The sequence below is a fragment of the Ranitomeya imitator genome, chromosome 9 (genome assembly GCF_032444005.1).
Source record: "Ranitomeya imitator isolate aRanImi1 chromosome 9, aRanImi1.pri, whole genome shotgun sequence".
Taxonomy (NCBI): Eukaryota; Metazoa; Chordata; class Amphibia; order Anura; family Dendrobatidae; genus Ranitomeya; species Ranitomeya imitator.
In genome coordinates this window covers 39,509,909-39,532,753 of record NC_091290.1, presented here as the reverse complement: position 1 = coordinate 39,532,753, position 22,845 = coordinate 39,509,909, and the positions used below count along the sequence as shown (strand labels likewise).

The 22,845-nt window shown below is 46.1% G+C and overlaps 1 protein-coding gene across 2 annotated transcripts in view; it reads left to right on the top strand.

Moving 5' to 3' along the window:
- The window catches only part of LOC138648914 (pre-mRNA-processing factor 39-like), a 51,642-nt gene that overhangs the window by 14,593 nt on the left and 14,204 nt on the right, over nucleotides 1-22,845 (top strand). Inside the window, exons 2-6 of one of the 2 annotated variants that reach the window (XM_069738894.1) lie at nucleotides 45-244; nucleotides 1,157-1,282; nucleotides 9,707-9,825; nucleotides 18,063-18,230; nucleotides 18,635-18,782. In XM_069738894.1, the coding sequence (XP_069594995.1) occupies nucleotides 45-244; nucleotides 1,157-1,282; nucleotides 9,707-9,825; nucleotides 18,063-18,230; nucleotides 18,635-18,782 (761 nt within the window). The remainder of the gene's footprint in view (nucleotides 1-44; nucleotides 245-1,156; nucleotides 1,283-9,706; nucleotides 9,826-18,062; nucleotides 18,231-18,634; nucleotides 18,783-22,845) is intronic. The other variant, XM_069738895.1, reaches the window with a different exon arrangement.

The following is a 22,845-nucleotide window of genomic DNA, read 5'->3' as shown; positions in this document are numbered from 1 at the left end:
TCTGCTGGCCGTAGTTTGATACACATTCTCTACTTTTCTTACAGGGTCTCTATCGTGCTTTGGCCAGTCTTCCCAAGACTGTGATGTCCTCACCACTGAGGATTGCTCAGGCAGTGATGATGACTCCGATTATCCAGATAAAGTTGAAATGTCCCCAGGCTTGATGTCTTACTGGAAAGCAGCTGTGAAGAAACCCAGTGATTTCAGTGCATGGAGTAAGCTTATTGCGTGTGCAGAGAAAGAGGTAAGACTATGTTTAAATTCACCCTCACTCTCCTTTTTTTTAAAGGGTTGCCGAGTCTTGTGATAAAAGTCTGTAGCCATTTTATGTGATTGCAGACTTCTGAATCACGACAGTATGCGGTGTGCACGCTGTCAAGATCTCCCTGTATTACTGGTTAGAATGGGTGACTACAGACTTTTATTAGAACACCAGAAAACTGATTTAAAGCATACCTTTAACTTCAGGTGAGTTTTAAAAAGTGTGTTCTTAAGGAATAACACCATTACTGACCATTATTTGATCAGATGTGAGTGAAGACCAGTTGTTGTAGTGTCTTCCATACACAGAGACATGAAGGATTCATGCTTGTCTTTATGTAGCACGTTCATAAGCAGCAGAAACATGTAGGACGTTATACAACAGTACTGAGCAATGTAGCTGAGAATCCACCTCTAGTAAACACTTACTAGAATTCAGCTCAATCTGTCTCTGTCGCTCTGATTCTTCCTCCACCTACCCTCTCCAAATACTTCCATTGGCAGCTGTAATGTGATCTCTCAGTGAGCTAGCGGTCAGTCGGGACAGATTTTAGTTGTTTTTTTCAGAATGAATGATGTGTTCATGAGATAGAGAAGTGTCTCATAAGTGTAGAAATAAAAGTAATGATAACCTCCTGCTGATATAACAGTGATTTTATCAAAACTGCATCAAGCAGCCCAGTAAGTGACACATCACTGGAATCAGGGTCTCTGTCTCTACATCATGCTGCTCTCAGATTAGGTGGCAAAAACCTGCCAACAGATTCCCCTTAAGAGATGATCTTGTTCTTTTTCAGTTGGCGTTTAGTGATCTTTCATTTTCACACAACATTATTATTTCTCAGTTGTTTTTTTCCCTTTAGTTTACATAGCTTTTTGTCATTAACCTCCACAGAAAAACCTGGCAGCTTGTAGGAAAGCCTATGATGCCTTCCTTACATGTTTCCCACTTTCTCATATATTTTGGAAGAAGTATGCAGACATGGAGGAGCATCTTGGCAACGAAGAAGAGGCTGAAAAGGTACGTGTGTCACCACTCCAGAAGCTCTTCGTACATTACTCTCGTGGACTCAGGTAGTTAAACACCTTATAATGACATAGATTGTTTTGAAAGTCCTCTGACAATTTAGTAATTTCACAGAATTTCAAGCTCTTCCATTGTTTCCTTCAGAAGAGGCAACATTTTTCTAGGGGCTGATTCTGCAAGATGTTGCATAATGATTTGATGACGTTGAGCAGTCGACATAGATTTAGGGATGTGCATGTTCAGCAATAATAATAATCATCAGGATGTGCTGAGATAATAGCAGATGTAATATGTGCCAAACCAATGTTCCCCATATCAGTAACACTGCCACAAGTAAGTACGATGGATCCATGTGGATTACCGTCATTTCTAACCATGCCATCTGCGTGGTTCAGAAATTGTAGTTTTCACATAGATTTGAGAGTTTGATTTACTTATTGGGTTTTCTCCTTCGCCTCATTGGGGGCCACAGACCGTGGGTGTTATGCTGCTGCCACTAGGAGGCTGACACTAAAGGTACCTTCACACTGAACAATTTAACAACGATATCGCTAGCGATCCGTGACGTTGCAGCGTCCTGGATAGCGATATCGTTGTGTTTGACACGCAGCAGCGATCTGGATCCTGCTGTGACATCGTTGGTCGGAGCAGAAAGGCCAGAACTTTATTTCGTCGCTGGATCTCCCGCAGACATCGCTGAATCGGCGTGTGTGACGCCGATTCAGCGATGTCTTCACTGGTAACCAGGGTAAACATTGGGTTACTAAGCGCAGGGCCGCGCTTAGTAACCCGATGTTTGCCCTGGTTACCAGTGTAAATGTAAAAAAACAAACAAACACTACATACTTACATTCCGGTGTCTGTCGCGTCCCCCGGCGTTCTGCTTCCCTGTACTGTGAGCGCTGGCTGGCCGTAAAGCACAGCAGTGATGTCACCGCTCTGCTTTACGGCTGGCGCTCACACAGTGCAGTGAAGCAGAACGCCGGGGAACGGGACAGACACCGGAATGTAAGTATGTAGTGTTTGTTTGTTTTTTTTTACATTTACACTGGTAACCAGGGTAAACATCGGGTTACTAAGCGCGGCCCTGCGCTTAGTAACCCGATGTTTACCCGGGGACTTCGGCATCGTTGGTCGCTGGAGAGCTGTCTGTGTGACAGCTCTCCAGCGACCACACAGCGACGCAGCGATCGGCATCGTTGTCTATATCGCTGCAGCGTCGCTAAATGTGACGGTACCCTAAGTGATACAAAGAAAGTGATCTCCTCCCCTGCAGTATACACCTCCTGCTGGCTCTCAGCTAACAAGTTCTTGCTTAGTGTCTGTAGGAGGCACACGGGTCTGTTTTCAGACCCCACAGTTTTGTTTTTTTTCCCTGTAAATTTTTATTTTTTAACCCCTTCATGACCTTGGGATTTTTCGTTTTTCCGTGTTTGTTTTTCACTCCCCTCCTTCCCAGACCCATAACTTTTTTTATTTTTCCGTCAATATGGCCATGTGAGGGCTTATTTTTTGCGGGACGAGTTGTACTTTTGAACGACATCATTGGATTTTAGCATGTCGTGTACTAAAAAACGGGAAAAAAATTCTAAGTGCGGTGAAATTGCAAAAAAAGTGCAGTCCCACACTTGTTTTTTGTTTGGCTTTTTTGCTAGGTTCACTAAATGCTAAAACAGACCTGCCATTATGATTCTCCAGGTCATTACGAGTCCATAGACACCTAACATGACTAGGTTATTTTTTACCTAAGTGGTGAAAAAAATTCCAAACTTTGCTTAAAAGAAAAAAAAATGGCGCCATTTTCCGATACTCGTAGTGTCTCCATTTTTCATGATCTGCGGTCGGTTGACGGCTTATTTTTTGCGTGCCGAGATGACGTTTTTAATGATAGCATTTTGGTGCAGATACGTTCTTTTGATTGCCCGTTATTGCATTTTAATGCAATGTCGCGGCGACCAAAAAACGTAATTTTGGCGTTTCGAATTTTTTTCTCGCTACGCCGTTTAGCGATGAGGTTAATGCTTTTTTTTATTGATAGATCGGGCGATTCTGAACGCGGTGATACCAAATATGTGTAGATTTGATTTTTTTTTTATTGCTTTATTTTGATTGGGGCAAAAGGGGGGTGATTTAAACTTTTATATTTTTTTTTTATTTTTTTCACATTTTTTTTTACTTTTTTTTTTTTACTTTTGCCATGCTTCAATAGCCTCCATGGGAGGCTAGAAGCAGGCACAACGCGATCGCCTCTGCTACATAGCAGCGATCTTATGTTCGCTGCTATGTAGCAGAAAATCAGGTGTGCTGTGAGCGCCGACCACAGGATGGCGCTCACAGCTACCGGTGAGCAGTAACCATAGAGGTCTCAAGGACCTCTATGGTTACAATGTACAAGCATCGCCGACCTCCGATCATGTGACGGGGGTCGGCGATGCCGTCATTTCCAGCCGCCCGGCCGGATGCGGTAGTTAAATGCCGCTGTCTGCGTTTGACAGCGGCATTTAACTAGTTAATAGGCGTGGGCAGATCGCGATTCTGCCCGCGCCTATTACGGGCACATGTCAGCTGTTCAAAACAGCTGACATGTCCCGGCTTTGATGCGGGCTCACCACCGGAGCCCGCATCAAAAAAGGGCTTCTGACCTCGGACGTACTATCCCGTCCGAGGTCAGAAAGGGGTTAATTAACGGAGTGAAGGGGTCGACGGATTCCTTTCTAGGGTCCGCTCTCCCCCGAACCATCAATAGGCGAGCACGGCGAGTATACCTCCCCGTACCTCTCCTGCAACGACTGGGACACGCCTAATCTAAGCTAGGGAGACGGTTCCTATACGGTCCCGATCTCCCCCCTGTAAGATGGCGAGCACATAGAGTATGAGCTCTTATGTGCATCTCCTGGGCTCCTCCGCACTCAAGCCCTCACCTTGGCGTCATGTAGTCCCCACAGCAGCTGTAAGTCCCCTGCGGCAGGCACATATGAAGATGCACAGACCCTCTCCATCCCCCGGCTAAGGGAGGATCGGTTGAGCTTATTCCCCTGCAATGGAGGCTGCATCTCTGCTCGGTGACTGTGAGTAGTTCTCTTCCTCACGCTGCCTGCGTGGGAAGGTGCGGTGCAGTCTGGGTCCCTGGGGAGAGGCACCGCTGGCTGGACACCAGCGGCGATCACTCGGCGCTATGTCGCGGCCGCCGGCACGCTCCGCCGGCAGGCTCCATAAATTTAGTCCCTGGCTTTTTTCAGCCTGACTAGGCCACAGTTAAAATCCCTGCCCATCGCCGGAGCCCCGTCCACTACTCAGGCGCTTCTTGCTCTGAACAAGAAGAGCCCTGCAAATCTCGGGCGCCATCTTGGGACTCCACTTCTGCTGGGAGGGGGCGACGGTATCCGTTCAAGGTTCCAATCTCCCCCGAATCATCGACAGGTGAGCACGGCGAGTATACCTCCCCGTACCCTTTCCTGCGACGTGGGAAGCCATGCCTGAGCTCACTTCAGGGGCGACGGTTCCTTTCATGGTCCCGATCTCCCCACACCAGCAGCAGGCGACCACATGGAGTGTCGCCTCCATGTATCCTCTCCTGGAGCCAGGCCTAATGCCGGACAACTGGCCCTGTCAACCCGGACTGAACTCCGTGGCTGTACAGAGGCCCCTCTCTATGGCGTCCGAGCAGCTCCCACTGTCCCACCACTGTGAAAGCTGATGGCACAAGGAGGCGGACGGTTCCTCTCCACCTCCCTAACAGAGGGATGATGGATTGAGGCTTATCCCTGCACCGTCCACGCTGCACAGAACAGCGCTGAAACCCACATCCGCGGCGGCTCCATGCCGGGGCGCGCACCGATGGTGAGTGGATCCATCTTCAGTGGGATATCCACATGCTGACAGGCAGCCTCAGCCACTTCCCTGTGGCCCACCTCCCTGAGGTAACGCTCCGGCCAGCTGCAAAAATTTAGCCCCTGGCTTTGGCCAATGTGTAGGCCGCAAGCCGTGCCCGCACTATGGAACCTTGAAAGGATCCGCCTTCACTCTGTTAATTAAAAAATAAAAAAATTACAGAGAAGTAAAAAGTAGAATAAAAACGTTGGGGTCTGAAACAGACCCGTGTGCCTCCTACAGACACTAAGCAAGAACTGGTTAGCTGAGAGCCATCAGGAGAGTGTATACTGCAGGGGAGGAGAGAACTTTCTTTGTATCACTTAGTGTCAGCCTCCTGGTGGCAGCAGCATACACCCACGGTCTGTGTCCCCCAATGAATGGCTCGTAGTAAAGGATTTTACGGTGAGTACACAAAAATCCCTATTTTTCCTGGAAATGAAATGACATTTCAAAAGGCGATGAAACCTTGGAAAATGAAGGGTCATTCACCTGAAGTTGCCATATATTGGAGAAACAGAATGCAGACCTGAAATTGAAGATGCTGGAATTTCTGGAGGATGGCTTGTGCCATGTACATCAGCAGGGCAACTGAGATCAGTGAATGGCTGCAGAGCTGTGGTCGGGACTAGTGATGAGTGAATATACTCGTTACTCGAGATTTCTCGAGCATGCTCGGGGGTCCTCCGAGTATTTATTAGTGCTCGGAGATTTAGTTTTTAATGCCGCAGCTGAATGATTTACATCTGTTAGCCAGCATGAGTACATGTGGGGGTTGCCTGGTTGCTAGGGAATCCATACATGAAGGACCCGTTGAAGTGCTGCACAGCACGAAACGGCCGTAGTCCGTTCTCATTCACTTTCCTCCCTGCCGTTGTTGTTTTATATGTCCGAATAAATTGTGACCACCACACCTGGGGTAAGTGCGCTTTTTTCTTATACTTTTGCAAGAATCCATACATGTACTTAGCCTGGCTAACAGATGTAAATCATTCAGCTGCGGCGAGAAAAACTAAATCTCCGAGCACTAAAAAATACTCGGGAGGACCTCCGAGCATGCTCGAGAAATCTCGAGTAACGAGTATATTCGCTCATCACTAGTCGTGACCTCACCACTGTAGACGATCAGTAAAGACCGGAGCAGGTGAGACAGCGCTGGAGTACCGGAGGGTAGGTAGCTTGTTTTTATTTGTTCACTTTTTCACCTCTTTGGATTTTGGGAGCAATAATCTTTGAAGGGGGGGGTAACCCCTTTAAGTATTTGTATGCCATAATCCAGTTTTTTAAATATCTCGATCTCTGCAATACTTCAAGTTTAAAGGGAACCTGACTTCTATGTCTTACTCTGAAACAGCTTCCCTCGTGCCTGCTCAGGTAGACGGATGGGCCTCTCGCTATACACACACATAGGGAGAGAGCGGTCAGTCTAGCTATGTAGGTGGTAAGAAGTCAGCGGCCTCACTTTTCAGTCGTCAGGTAGGAAGGATTGCAATAGGTTCCACCATTCAGAACATCTAGAGCTTATATGTATAAAAATATAAATATTACAGCGTGACAAGTAATTACCGGCTCAAGCAAGATTTGAGGAACTTACCCTTTAAAGTCCCTCATTAAAGTTGGTAGATCACGATGATTTCTCCCTAAAATCTCTTGGGTGTGAGGTAGATGATGTCAGAGTGGATAGGGATACAGCGGTTTGAGTTTAATCACCCGATCCTTTTGTCCTGGAGATAAGCCGCCACCAGAGCAGTCTTGCGGCTGCTTTCTATGTTCTCCCCATTAAAAACATATGAACATTCGGTCAAGCCGAATGTTGATTTCTTTTTTTTTTTTTTTTAAGGGTGGGGAGAGCATTGTATGGACAGCTTAAGGGTGAAATGAGATGAAAATATGTGATCTGGACAATAATCTAGACCTCTTTTGTATCAAATCGGGCTCAAGATATGTAGTGCTACATGAGCCAGCCACCTCCCAGTGTTAGTCTAACCATAGATCAGAGATGCATTAGGGCACATGGCGTGTAAAAGATTATTTAATGAAAAGATGAAACATTAAGTTATTTGGAATATATTGCAAAAGCAGTTAAATTAGGAAAATTATTGACTTTCTCTAAAAAGATGTGATTTAGGACACACCGTGGATTTGATTTTCTGGGGTAGCGCATTCCAGACAACTGGTGAAGCGTAAAGAAAATCCTGGATAAGGAAGATCAGATTTATGTTAATGTTAAATTACTAACAGAACTTGGAACACATGTTGTGTGATAGACAATAGCAACGTGCGACGCATTAATGATAATTTGTTTCTGGATGTGAAAACCAGTATGTTAAACACATTTAATATGGCAATAGTAAGCTGACATCCAGAGAAGAGAAACGGTGGCTGAACAGGCTGTATGCACAGCAAGCGTTTCTCTTCTCGATCGCTACTGCCGATCTCACATGGCTTTGGAGCCGGAAGAAGAAGCCGAGACAGTGAAAGAAGACTTTGAGTAAAAGAAAACCAGCATTTCCTACACTTCAATCATCTTTACCTATTAACCAAGTCACTTCTGTTACAGTCTGGAGAAATATGGATAGAGAGGAAGAGCTGACACCTGGACGTCATACCCAAGTATTCTGCTCCCTGGAGAATTTTTTTTGGTAGCCTAAAATTGGGGGAAAAAGGGTTCCCTTCACTTCCTTTCTCTTATTAACTTTGTAGAGGCAGCAGTTGGGCGAATAGTGATAAAACATTTGCTGTAAAATCAATTTCCTAATGTAAAACCTTTCCTTTGAGCTGCAGCAAGAATATTGACACTTGGAAGATATCAGTGATCGGCAGCCGGTTATGTGTAAGGGAAAAATGCTGAGATGCTTATTTATTTTACTCGATAATTTATTATGTTAAAATAAAATATATAATCTTATATCTATTTATTTTATATCATAGCTATAATATAATATCGTATTATCGCGTACATTTAGAACGTGTACAGTTATTGTCTTGTTGTGATTCCCTATTGTAACTTCCTTTTCATAATCCTTAAATAAATGAAAAAAGATAATGTAGTTGAAAGGCTAAATAAGTTGCACAACTTCATTCTTGTCTCCTTCACCCATAGACTGGTTATATTATTTGTGTTGACTTTAGTATAGAATGTTTCTCTTATTTCTGATTTACTTTTCTTCCTCCTTTTGGGTCCCAACGCAGTATTAAGGGGCTTTTCCACTACTGTGATATTGATTACCTATCTTTATGATAAGTCATCAGTATCAGATCAGAGGGGCTCCGATCAGCTGTTGCCAGTCTTGTCGATGGGTGGGTGTAGTAGACACTACGTCCTCCAATTTGGTTGCTTGTATGTTATTTATCGGGTAGTCGGAGGGGGGAATCGCCTCTGAATGTTGGAATTATTAGTATTCGTTCATAGAGTGCATGGGGTGACTCCATCTTACCGGAGAGATCATTATTATTCTACACCGATTGCATTTGTCTAAAAACCTCTGCAAATTCAGCACTGTACAAGGAAGATGGCGATTCGAAAGGACTGAGACAACCGAAATCTGAAAAAGGCAAGTTTTAAAATATGTTGTTTTCATTCAAAACTGAAAGCCTAAGACTAACCCCAAATAAGATTCCTCCCAGCTTCTCCTCCCATACCTTTCGAAAATGAGCTCCAGAATACTTACAATACAGTGTTTTTGTTTTTTTTTTCTTAGATGAAATGGTGATTTTGCATGATTCTTGGGGCAACAGTAATTATTTCACCTCAATAGAACAGTTGTTTTACTAGACAGGGACGGACCCACGCTAACAATCCGGAATCTAAGGGTGTGTGCACACGTTGCGGATTCTGAAAAATCCGCAGGTAAAACGCCCTGCGGATTTAGTGCAGTTTTAGTGCGGATGTCACCTGTGTTTTTACACCTGCGGATTCCTATTAAGGAATAGGTGTAATCCGCACAAAGAATTGACATGCTGCAGAAAATAAACCGCAGCAATTCTCCACGGAACTTTCCGCAGAATGTGCACAGCGGATTTGGTTTTCCATAGCTTTACATGGTACTATACAAAGCATGGAAAACTGCTGCGGATCCGCAGTGCACATACCCTAATAGGGCCAATACCTTATCGGACATTATTGTCATCAATGGAAAATTCTGAATTTATAACTATGGCCCAAACCTGTCGGTGTCAGATCAACCTGTGCAAATAAAGTTTGTGTTACTCCACTACGTCTCTCCCACCCGATGTGATGATCACTATATACAGATTCTACTGCACACATTTGACTTTTTTTTTTATCTTTATCTAAAATGTTGTCTAATATTTTTTGCTTAACTTATTTCTAATGTTATAAATATATATATTTTTTATATGATTCTTTTTCACTCTTGGCATGTGCTTTCTATATTCTTGACTTAACTGCTTTTTCTTCTGCTATATATAAGCATGAGGGGAAATATGTAATTTTCATGACCTGAAGAACTTCTGGATACGATTGAGCTTGTGAATATGTATTTGGTAATTCCAGTGCAGAATTACTGATGTTTCTGGTTTGTGCAGATCTTTAGTCGCGCTGTGAAGGCAAACCCACTGAACGTGCCTCTATGGACCAGCTACATCTTGTTTTTGTTCAAGAAAGTGGACATGAACCAGCCAAATTCTGCTCAGACGTTACAAGGGTAAGGGTGAAATCATATAATTTAATTTTTTTTCAGCATTTATATATCAATTTTTGTTATTTTATTTTTTTTATCTGGCATGAATGATTGAATAACGATGACTAGATATGTTTTTGAATATCAATGCGAGTGATTAAATTTGTTTAAATTAATGGAAGTGTGACAGTACAAAATGACTGTTCAAACCAAGCACAAGCGCTTGGTGCACCCTTGTCATGGCCAAACAGTTTTGTGCCCCTTCCAATCTATTTGCTTTCCATCTATCTCCACCCTCCCTTTTCCTTGCTTGACAATTCTGCCTTTACAGGAGCCAGAGAATGACAGATCAGGTGTGGGCAATTCATTCTCCCAAAGGGCCACATGAGAGACTGTGACTGTTGTGAGGGGCTGAACCAATAGACTGAAATTAATTCTTATTATTAATATTAATTTTAAATACTTTATTTTAATATTAATTTTATTTCTAAATTTTGAGCAGAATTAAGTATGCTAACATTTCCCTATATACCATATGAGCCATCACACAGCCTGCTATATACTGTATGAGCCCACACACAGACCCCTTATATACCATATGAGCCCGCACAGTCCCCTATACCGTATGAGCCCACACATAGTCTCCTATATACAATATTTTTATTTATTTTTATTTTAGCTAAATAGCGCCATTAGTTCCACAGCGCTTTACAGACATTATCGGTATGAGTCCCCACATTGCCTCCTATATACAGTATGAGCCTCCACATAGCCTCCTATATACAGTATGACAACCACATAGCCTAAATACAGTATAAACCTCCATATAGCCTACACACAGTAAGAGCATCAACATAGCCCCTGTATACAGTATGAGACTCCATATAGCCTATATACCATATTAGACCCTACATAGCCTCCTGTGTACAGTATGCCCCCCCCCCATAGCTTCCTGTATACAGTAAGGACACCCATAGCCTCCTCTATACAGTATGGGCCCCCATAGCCTCCTCTATACAGTATGGGCCCCCATAGCCTCCTCTATACAGTATGGGCCCCCATAGCCGCCTCTATACAGTATGGGCCCCCATAGCCGCCTCTATACAGTATGGGCCCCCATAGCCTCCTCTATACAGTATGGGCCCACATAGTCTCAAGTATGCAGTATTGCCACCTGTATACAGTATAGCCTCCTGTGTACAATATGTCCCTCCCATAGCCTCCTGTATACAGTATCGCAATCCGGTATACAGTACGGCACCCCCATAGCCTCCAGTATACAGTATGGCACCCCCATAGCCTCCTGTATAGTGTGGGACCCCCATAGCCTCCTGTGTACAGTGTGGAACCCCATAACCTCTTTTGTAGTGTGTCCAGTGTGGGCTTCCTCATAACCCCCTGTGTACAGTATGGGTGCTCCTCCCATAGCCCCTATACAGTATGCCCCCCATAGCCTGCTGTATAAGGTATGGCCTCCCACCCCATAGCCTACTGTATACAGTATGGCTTCCCACCCCCATAGCCACCTGTGTACAGTATGTGCACCCCCATAGCCTCTTGTGTACAGTATGGGCACCCTCTGCCATAGCCTCTTGTATACCGTATGGGCGCCTTCCGCCATAGCCTCCTGTGTACAGTATGGGTGCCCCACCACAGCCTCCTGTGTACAGTATGGCCGCCCCCCCATAGCCTCCTATATACAGTATGGACGCCCCAGCCATAACCGCCTGTGTACAGTATGGACGCCCCCCTCCATAGCCGCCTGTGTACAGTATGGACGCCCCCCTCCATGCCTCCTGTGTACAGTATGGGTGCCCCACCACAGCCTCCTGTGTACAGTATGGCCGCCCCCATAGCCTCCTATGTACAGTATGGACGCCCCAGCCATAACAGCCTGTGTACAGTATGGCCGACCCCTCATAGCCTCCTGTGTAATATATGGACGCCCCCCTCCATAGCCTTCTGTGTACAGTATGGCCAACCCCTCATAACCTCCTGTGTACAGTATGGCCGACCCCTCATAGCCTCCTGGGTACAGTATGGACGCCCCCGCCATAGCCTACTGTGTACAGAATGGCTGACCCCTCATAGCCTCCTGTGTACAGTATGGGCACCCCCCATAGCCTCTTGTGTACAGTATGCCCCCATAGCCTTCTGTATACGATATGTCCGCCCACCCCCATAGCCTCCTGTGTACAGTATGTGCACTCCCCATAACCTCTTGTGTACAGTATGGGCGCCCCCCTCCATAGCCTCTTATATACAGTATGGACGCCCCATAGCCTCCTGTGTACAGTATGGCCGACCCCCGCCATAGCGTCCTGTGTACAGTATGAATGCCACCCGCCATAGCCTCCTGTGTACGGTATGGACGCCCCCGCCACAGCCTCCTGTGTACAGTGTGGACGCCCCCGCCATAGCCTCCTATATACAGTATGGACGCCCCAGCCATAATCGCCTGTGTACAGTATGGACACCCCCTCCATAGCCTCCTGTGTACAATATGGCCATAGCCTCTTGTGTACAGTATGGGCGCCCCCCATGGCCTCTTGTGTATAGTATGCCCCCATAGCCTTCTGTATATGGTATGTCCGCCCACCCCCATAGCTTCTTGTGTACAGTATGGGCGACCCCCCCCCCGCCATAGCCTCTTGTACACAGTATGGGCGCCCCCAAAGCCTCCTGTGTACAGTATGGCCGACCCCGGCATAGCCTCCGGTGTACAGTATGGCCGACCCCGGCATAGCCTCCGGTGTACAGTATGGCCGACCCCGGCATAGCCTCCGGTGTACAGTATGGCCGACCCCGGCATAGCCTCCGGTGTACAGTATGGCCGACCCCGGCATAGCCTCCGGTGTACAGTATGGCCGACCCCGGCATAGCCTCCGGTGTACAGTATGGCCGACCCCGGCATAGCCTCCGGTGTACAGTATGGCCGACCCCGGCATAGCCTCCGGTGTACAGTATGGCCGACCCCGGCATAGCCTCCGGTGTACAGTATGGCCGACCCCGGCATAGCCTCCGGTGTACAGTATGGCCGACCCCGGCATAGCCTCCGGTGTACAGTATGGCCGACCCCGGCATAGCCTCTTGTGTACAGTATGCCCCCATAGACTTCTGTATACGGTATGGCCGCCCACACTCATAGCCTCCTGTGTACGGTATGGCCGCCCACACTCATAGCCTCCTGTGTACGGTATGGCCGCCCACACTCATAGCCTCCTGTGTACGGTATGGCCGCCCACACTCATAGCCTCCTGTGTACGGTATGGCCGCCCACACTCATAGCCTCCTGTGTACGGTATGTGCACTCCCCATAACCTCTTGTGCACAGTATGGGCGCCCCCCTGCCATAGCCTCCTGTGTACAGTATGGACGCCCCCCGCCGTAGCCTCCTGTGTACAGTATGGACCCCCCCGCCGTAGCCTCCTGTGTACAGTATGGACCCCCCCGCCGTAGCCTCCTGTGTACAGTATGGCCGCCCACACTCATAGCCTCCTGTGTACAGTATGGACGCCCCCCGCCGTAGCCTCCTGTGTACAGTATGGACCCCCCGCCATAGCCTCCTGTGTACAGTATGGACGCCCCCCGCCGTAGCCTCCTGTGTACAGTATGGACCCCCCCCGCCATAGCCTCCTGTGTACAGTATGGACGCCCCCCGCCGTAGCCTCCTGTGTACAGTATGGACGCCCCCTGCCGTAGCCTCCTGTGTACAGTATGGACGCCCCCTGCCGTAGCCTCCTGTGTACAGTATGGACGCCCCCCGCCGTAGCCTCCTGTGTACAGTATGGACCCCCCCCGCCATAGCCTCCTGTGTACAGTATGGACGCCCCCCGCCGTAGCCTCCTGTGTACAGTATGGACGCCCCCTGCCGTAGCCTCCTGTGTACAGTATGGACGCCCCCTGCCGTAGCCTCCTGTGTACAGTATGGACGCCCCCCGCCGTAGCCTCCTGTGTACAGTATGGACGCCCCCTGCCGTAGCCTCCTGTGTACAGTATGGACGCCCCCCGCCGTAGCCTCCTGTGTACAGTATGGACGCCCCCTGCCGTAGCCTCCTGTGTACAGTATGGACGCCCCCCGCCGTAGCCTCCTGTGTACAGTATGGACGCCCCCTGCCGTAGCCTCCTGTGTACAGTATGGACGCCCCCTGCCGTAGCCTCCTGTGTACAGTATGGACGCCCCCCGCCGTAGCCTCCTGTGTACAGTATGGACGCCCCCCGCCGTAGCCTCCTGTGTACAGTATGGACGCCCCCCGCCATAGCCTCCTGTATACATTGAAACATCCCATACACATGAGAAAAAACTCACCACCACCACATACTCACCTCGCTCCCATCCCCCGTTCTCTTCTGTCTCCAGTGCAGTGACTCTGCGCTGACCCAGTGACATGATGCAATCACGACTGCTGTCTCACACGCTGATTGGTGGAAGTTGGAGCTGGCGGAGGGCATGGTGCTGACTAGGAACAGCCAGAGGGCCGGATTTTTGCCCAGCTCCAACATAGATGGGAAAACAAAGTAGGTGGGAAGGTGCACTGAACTGTTTGGCCATGCCAAGGGTGCACCAAGCGCCTGGGCTTGGTTTGAACAGTCATTCTGTGCTGACAGACTCCTTTTTAAAGGGAATTAAAATGTTTAGACATGTGTGATACTTGCTGGCCATTTACTGCTATACAAATCAGTAAGGCCCATCTTCAGTCTTGTTGACCTGTTACATTTTCCTTTTGGTTAGCAGCGAGAGCGAGAACCAAAGTTGTATAAACGCCACTCCATCACCGTCTGTTATAACGGCAGTCTGGTTTATTGCTAATTTCCTTCCGCCGTTCGTGTACATGTTCTCGCGTGCATGCTGCTGAATTCTTTATTAACAGGTAGCCCGGCAATAACCTTTTTTTTTTTTGCACATTTGAAGATGAAGACCTTTTCTTCCCGTTGGAGTCATTGTCCCCTTGTGCGCTGCGTCCAGTGTTATTCTTAATGTAAAGTCACTATTGTAATGAAATGCTCTGTTCAGTATATATGTATTCCTTGTAATAAATTCTCTATCTCTTGCATTATTTTCTATCTCGAGTGCTGTATTTCATTTGGTGCTTGAAAATATCGGAAGAAAAAGGACTTGTATAACCGTATAAAGTTTGAGACAATACCGCCACTGTTCCGCTCAGAATAGCAACTATTGTGCGACACAAAATTGCGCATTATGTGGGGCTTGTTTCATTTTTTTGTAAGTTGCTATGCAAAATGGTGGAATCACACGCGTATTGTGAATAGTGTGTGCGGAAATGCCGACCTCGGTGGCGCAACAGCGATCATAAGGGAAGTCCACGTGTCTTTAAAGAAGTGTGCATTAAATAAATGGGTGGCTCAGTGGGTACAAGTTATATCTGGAGATCTATTGCCTCCATTCTGTTACAGGGTGCAAGGAAAAATTGTACACCCCAACATGGCATAATCCATTCTTTTCTCCAGTAATGTCGCATACTTGTGCGTGAGTGCGAATTTGCTTAGGTGTCTGCATTTGCCATACATCCATATTTTTCTATGTATGTGTGAATTATTATTTTTTTTCTTTTGTGGAGATATATTTGTTAATATAGTTGTCGTCTGTATAAATGTAGATATTTGAGTGTACAAAGTAGTATTATTGTAGTAGTGTATATAAGTATGCATCTTTTGTGATGGTGTGCATGTATGTGTATATATTCTTTTCTGTGTGTGATCATTTATGTGTTCGTGTATGTGCAGAACAGTGGTTTTGTTCAGCTATGTATTTTTGCTGGCTCTATATTATTATTTATTTATATTTTTTGCCCTATATTATTTACCGTAGTCCTTTTTAGACTTTTTAAATTCTGGATTATTGTTTTTGTTTGTTTTTACATTAATGCAATTTTAATCCTTACTCTTCCTCCTGTTTTATCATTGGAGCACAGCTGGTTTACATAGTGGACAGACCCCGGCAGCACCTGACAGACCCCAGCCAATTTAGTGGGATTTCTCGGGTTTCTGCTATGGTGTCCGTGATTTTACCAGACAAAATTGCACAAAACTTTGCGCTTTATTATCTGAATCTGCGACCGAGGCTTCAAGCCGTTGCTCCAGTGCGGATGTGAACCATACACTACAAGGTGATGGACTTCGCCAGAATTTCACAGAGATCCTTTTGAAACTGACATGTAGTAGCTGTCATGTCTCTGGTGTAGCTGCATCGTGGCTCGCCTCTGCACAGGAGTGATGCAGGGCTGCTAGGCTCTGTGCAGAAGAGCTGCATCATGGCTTTCCTTGGCGCAGGAGTGATGCAGTGCAGATAGGCTCTGTGCAGGAGGGCTTCAGCCCGGCTCGCCTCTGCATAGGAGTGATGCAGCGCGCTTCGCCTCTGCATAGGAGAGCTTCAGCCTGGCTCGCCTCTGCAGAGGAGTGATGTGGCACGGTTCGCCTCTGCATAGGAGAGCTTCAGTCCGGCTTGCCTCTGCACAGGAGTGATGTAGCGCGGTTCGCCTCTGCATAGGAGAGCTTCAGTCCGGCTCGCCTCTGCACAGGAGTGATGCAGCACGGTTCGCCTCTGCATAGGAGAGCTTCAACCCGGCTCACCTCTGCACAGGAGTGCTGCAGCGTGGGTAGGCTATGCGCAGGAGAGCATCAGCCCAACTCACCTCTGCACAGGAGTGATGCAGCGTGGCTAGGCTATGCGCAGGAGAGCTTCAGCCCGGCTCACCTCTGCACAGGAGTGATGCAGCGTGTCTAGGCTATGCGCAGGAGAGCTTCAGCCCGGCTCACCTCTGCACAGGAGTGATGCAGCGTGGCTAGGCTATGCGCAGGAGATCTTCAGCCCGGCTCACCTCTGCACAGGAGTGATGCAGCGTGGCTAGGCTATGCGCAGGAGAGCGTCAGCCCGGCTCACCTCTCCACAGGAGTGATGCAGCGTGGCTAGGCTATGCGCAGGAGAGCTTAAGCCCAGCTCACCTCTGCACAGGAGTGATGCACCGTGGCTAGACTCTGGGCAGGAGAGCTACAGCACAGCTCACCACTGCACAGGAGAGCTGCATCATGGCTCGCCTCTGTGCAGGAGTAATGCTAAGCTTTTCGCAGAATACCTGCAGGGTGGCTAGGCTCTGTGTAGGAGAGCTGCAGTGCGACTTTGCTCTGTGCATGACACCTAGGCTCTGCGCAGGAGACCTGCAGCGCTGCTCCTTTGGCATTAATGTGCTCATCATTAGTTCCCTTCATAACTGGTTGGCTGGACGTTTAGATGTGCAGAGAAAAACAGTGAAAGGGTCCTACGGATCCTTTATTCCCAGGTTTGCAAAAGATGGACCCCCACCAATGATAAACCGATGACATATATACTTGCCATCACATTAGGAGATAGAAATGCTGGGTGTGATTGGATACAGGATTGAAAAATCCTATGAAGGAGGAGCTGATATTGTGGTCTCCCATGTCGTCCTAGTTCTCAAATGACAAAATTGTGAGTGGTAAGTAGATCAGTCAAAACTGGGATCACAATTGCTCTTATTTGCATCATAAAGAGAATCTGTCACCAGGAACAGCAGCATAAAGTAGCATCTTGATTTTCAGTAGTTTCATAAAACCGCTGTGCAGCGATGGAGTCCTGTCAATGATGTGTGCCACCAGTGGAGTCCCCAATACCGACCCCTCACAGAGTAACAGCTTTCCTCCTATGCTGAGCGTGAAGGAAAATCTGTCAGCGACAGCGCCAGGAGGAGCTGGCAGCTCATTTTGAGGACTTGAAATCTCCTTACAATTAGTCGTCTATTTTGCAGTTCTACTGTGCCTGCATTACTCTATTAGGGGACGGCTTTTCTTTAATATGGTTATCTATTAGTGATGAGAGAGCGTGCTCGGGTGCTAACCGGGTGACTTTGGCGTGCTCGAATAATATGATCGCGTCCCCGCTGCTGTCTGACAGCCGTATCACATGGAGAGATTGCCTAACAGGTAATCCCCATATGTGTTGTGACTGTCGAACAGCTGCGGGGAGGGACTTGAACACAGTATTCGAGCACGCCAAAAACGCTCGGTTAGCACCCGAGCATGCTCAGATAACACCTTATCCCAGCACGTTCGCTCATCACTATTATCTATATCTACACCTCTTACCAAGTCACAATTTAGGCAGAGCAGTCCACCCCCTACCACGTCCCTAGGAGAGCCATCATTATTTACAGTGCACTGGGCATTAACCCGTATAACTACACATAAGATGTGATTTATTTATTTTTTATGATACACTTTTGCAGGGTGTTTAAGGACGCTATGGATTCCTGCGGCATGGATTACCGCTCCGATGAGCTCTGGAACCTGTACATAGAATATGAGCTGAAACATGAGCACTTTAGAGAAGCCATGACGCTCTATAATCGTGTCCTGAATATCCCCACTCAGAGTTATCAGATGCATTATGAGAGGTGAGGACGCGGATACAGAATGTGGGTGCGATCGCAGATCTTAGGCTACGTTCACATTTGCGTTGCGTCGGGCGCAGGTTCGGCGACGCATGCGTCATGCACCCCTATATTTAACATGGGGGCGCATGGACATGCGTTGTCTTGCGTTTTGTGACGCATGCGTCATTTTTGGCGCAAGCGTCAGGGCGCAGAGGACGCAGCAAGTTGCATTTTTTTGCGTCCAAAATCAAGCCAAAAATGGACACATGCGTCATAAAACAATGCGTTTTTGCATGTGTTTCACATCCGTCGTGCGTTGCGGCGACGACGCTGCGTCCAAAGATGCGAATGTGAACGTAGCCTAACTGTGATGCTGCTCGTTGCTTCGGGTTTTAGATGGTTTTCTTTCCTGTTTTTCTGTGCAGGTGTAAATGTCTTATATCTACTCGATCTCCCGTTGAATTCCTGACTGAGGAAGAACTCGGCGCAATCTACGCAGAAATGCAAGCGGAAAATGATTATCCGGTCGCTATGGAGGATTTAGCTTCAGAGGACATCGGAGACTCGCTATCAGTATGTATAGTTTAACAGAGCTAATGCTTTCACATCTTTTCTCAAAGGTTTTTTTGAAACTGGAAAGTCTTCTGCTTTCATTGGTTTGTAGCACTGCATTCTTATAAAAGATTATCTGACTGCAGATTGCTAATCATTTTCATAATCCCCATGCCACCTGTTTTTTGTTTCAACAGCCATTGTCTTCTTGAGAGAACCCCATTTAACCCCTTTCTGCTGTGGCCACTGTTTGGGGTTTTTGGAATCCCTTTTATTTTACATTTTCATACATTGCCATATGAGGGATTGTTTTTTTTTAAAGGATATGTAGTGTTGAATATCTTCATTATATGTATTAACTGTGTAAAAAAAAATCTCTTGTTGATCAGGTGTAGATTTCACAGTATTTAATGTGTGATATAAATGACATAAGTCATGAAAGTCTGGAAATCACAGGATGGATAGACATGTTACTGGATATGCAAAAAGAAAAATACATAATATATAAATATTGTGTATACTTACAATACCCTTTATTTTTAATTTAGGAAATTTAGAGTCAAAACTGAGAAAAAAATCTGCAGGCTGAAGACCCTGGTATAGGTTTAGTTTATAGGCTAAAATCTGAATAGTATGGGACCTGATAAAGGGTTAAGTAAGGTGATGGATTCCTTCCAGGGATTTTCTTTAACCTGTTCAGCACATATGACATACTAGCTGAAGAGCCCGGCGTTGCCTGGGCATAGTAAATATCTGTGGTTAGTTATAGCACCTCACTTCTCTCATTTTCCCATCACGCCTCTCATTTCCCCCCCCCCCTCACATCTTTCATTTTCCCCCTCACTCCTCTTATTTTCCCCCTCACTCCTCTCATTCCCCCCTAACACTTGTCATTTCGACCTCACATCTGTCATTTTCCGATCACTCCACTATTTTCCCTCACTCCTCTCATTTTGTACTCACACCTTTTCATTTTCACCTCACACCTCTCATTTTCACCTCACACCTCTCATTTTCCCCTCAGTATATACATGTTTGTCGTCTCCCTTATATATAGTATACACCTGTATGTCCTCTCCCCTGTATATAGTATATACCTGCTGTATGGCATCTCCTCCTGAATATTGTATATACCTATGTGTCATCTCCTCCTGTACATAGTATATACCTGTATGTCATCTCTTCTGTGTATAGTATATACCTGTATGCCATCTCCTCCTGTATATAGTATATACCTGTACGTCATCTCTTCTGTATATAGTATATACGTGTGTCATCTCCTATATATAGTATATACCTGATTGTCCTCTCCTGTATATAGTATATACGTGTGTCATCGCCTATATATAGTATATACCTGTGTCATCTATATATAGTATATACCTGTGTCATCTCCTCCTGTATATACGTGTCATCTCCTCCTGTATATAGTATATACCTGTATGTCATCTCCTGTATGTATTATATACCTGTATGTCATCTCCTCCTGTATATAGTATATACCTGTCATCTGCTCCTGTATATAGTATATACGTGTGTCATCTCCTCCTGTATATAGTATATACATGTCATCTCCTCCTGTATATAGTATATACGTGTCATCTCCTCCTGTATATAGTATATACGTGTCATCTCCTCCTGTATATAGTATATACGTGTCATCTCCCCTGTATATAGTATATACTTGTGTGTCATCTCTCCTGTATATAGTATATACCTATGTCATCTGCTCCTGTATATAGTATATATGTGTCATCTCCCCTGTATATAGTATATACGTGTCATCTCCCCTGTATATAGTATATACCTGTGTGTCATCTCCTCCTGTATATAGTATATATCTGTGTCATCTCCTGTATATAGTATATACCTGTAAGTCATCTCCTGTATATAGTATATACCTGTGTGTCATCTCCTCCTATATGTAGTATGTACCTGTATGTCTTCTCCTCCTGTATTAGACCGCGTTCACATGTTATTTGCTCAGTATTTTTACCTCAGTATTTGTAAGCTAAATTGGCAGCCTGATAAATTCCCAGCCAACAGGAAGCCCTCCCCCATGGCAGTATATATTAGCTCACACATACACATAATAGACAGGTCATGTGACTGACAGCTGCCGTATTTCCTATATGGTACATTTGTTGCTCTTGTAGTTTGTCTGCTTATTAATCAGATTTTTATTTTTGAAGGATAATACCAGACTTGTGTGTGTTTTAGTGCAAGTTTCATGTGTCAAGTTGTGTGTGTTGAGTTGCATGTGGCGACATGCATGTAGCGACTTCTGTGAGATGAGTTTTGTGTGGCGACATGCGTGTAGCAACTTTTTGTGTGGCGAGTTGCATGTGACAGGTTAGTGTAGCAAGTTGTGTGCAGCAAGTTTTGCGCATGGCGAGTTTTACATGTGGTGCGTTTTGAGTTTGAGCAAGTTTTGTGTGAGGCAACTTTTGCATGTGTTGCAACTTTTATGCATGTGGCAATTTTTCTGCGTGTGCAAGTTTTGCGTGTGGCGAGTTTTCCCTGAGGTGAGTTTTGCAAGTGTGGCGAGTTTTGCGTGAGGCTAGTTTTGCACGTGGCGAGTTTTGAGAGGTGACTTTTGTGTTTCGACTTTTATGTGGCGAGGTTGGTGTATGTATGGTGAAATGTGTGCTGAGGGTGGTATATGTGTTCAAGCACGTGGTAGTGTGTGGCGCATTTTGTGTGTTCATATCCCCGTGTGTGGTGAGTATCCCATGTCGGGGCCCCACCTTAGCATCTGTACGGTATATACTCTTTGGCGCCATTGCTCCACTCTTTAAGTCCCCCTTGTTCACATCTGGCAGCTGTCAATTTGCCTCCAACACTTTTCCTTTCACTTTTTCCCCATTATGTAGATAGGGGCAAAATTGTTTGGTGAATTGGAAAGCGTGGGGTTAAAATTTCGCCTCACAACATAGCCTATGACGCTCTCGGGGTCCGGACGTGTGACTGTGCAAAATTTTGTGGCTGTAGTTGCGACGGTGCAGATGCCAGTCCCGGACACACACACACACACACACACACACACACACACACGCACACACACATTCAGCTTTATATATTAAATACGGTAGTTATGTCAATTGTCATGTCCCTGACTTTCCCTGCACATGACGGCTCATTTAATCAGCCATCATGTGTCTTTAACAGCGTGGGTGGATCGGAGCTTTACCAGCTGCTGTTAACCAGTTAAATGTCAATATCTGACAGCTGGCTGTAACACACACCATCCGGAAGTGCATAACAGATCCTTCCCATCGGCGCCCCTGTCACGTAATCAGGGCTCGCCAATAGGTTCTCATCACAGCCAGAGGCCTTCAGAAGACCCCTGTGCCTGTTATTACGATGCTCCTGTGAATCGGATGATCGCAGCTTCAAGTCTCCTAAGAGACTATTAAATAAAGTCAAGAAAAGTTTTAAAAACAACAAATGTTCAAATCACCCACCCTTTGCCCAATTGAAAATAAAATATATTTTAGAGGATGGGAGGATACAGGTAAAATTTGTTAAAGGATGTCTTCCATTGAGGGGGGGGATAGCCTATCTTTATATGAAGCACTAACAAATTCAAATCTTCTCCAAGAAAAACTTTTCACATTATCTTTAATGCATAAAATATGGTGGAAAATCAGAGATCTGCAGCAAATAGAGAGTTGTTCACAATTTACATCAATATGGGACCCCCAATGGTTAGTTAATCTGAGAAGTTTGGTGGGTTTTGGGAAGTGGAGGGAGAGGGGGGGTGAGCAGGGTATCCCAGCTGCTATTAGATAATGTACTCAAATCTTACGCACAATTACAGGAGGAGTTTGATCTTAATCAAGGACTTTTATAAATCCCTCCAGCTACGTCATGTGTTCAATGTGGACTTTACGGAGAGTGGTGTGAAAGTCTATGTACCAGATACTGTTAGAGTTAGTTAGTAGATCAAATAGTTCATCTGGGATAATATCGCGCCTATATAGATCTATATTAACATGGTTGGGGTCTGTAACATGGGGTGTTCGTAACATGGGAGGGGGGGGTCCGTAACATGGGTGAAGGGTGTCTGTAACATGGGAGGGGG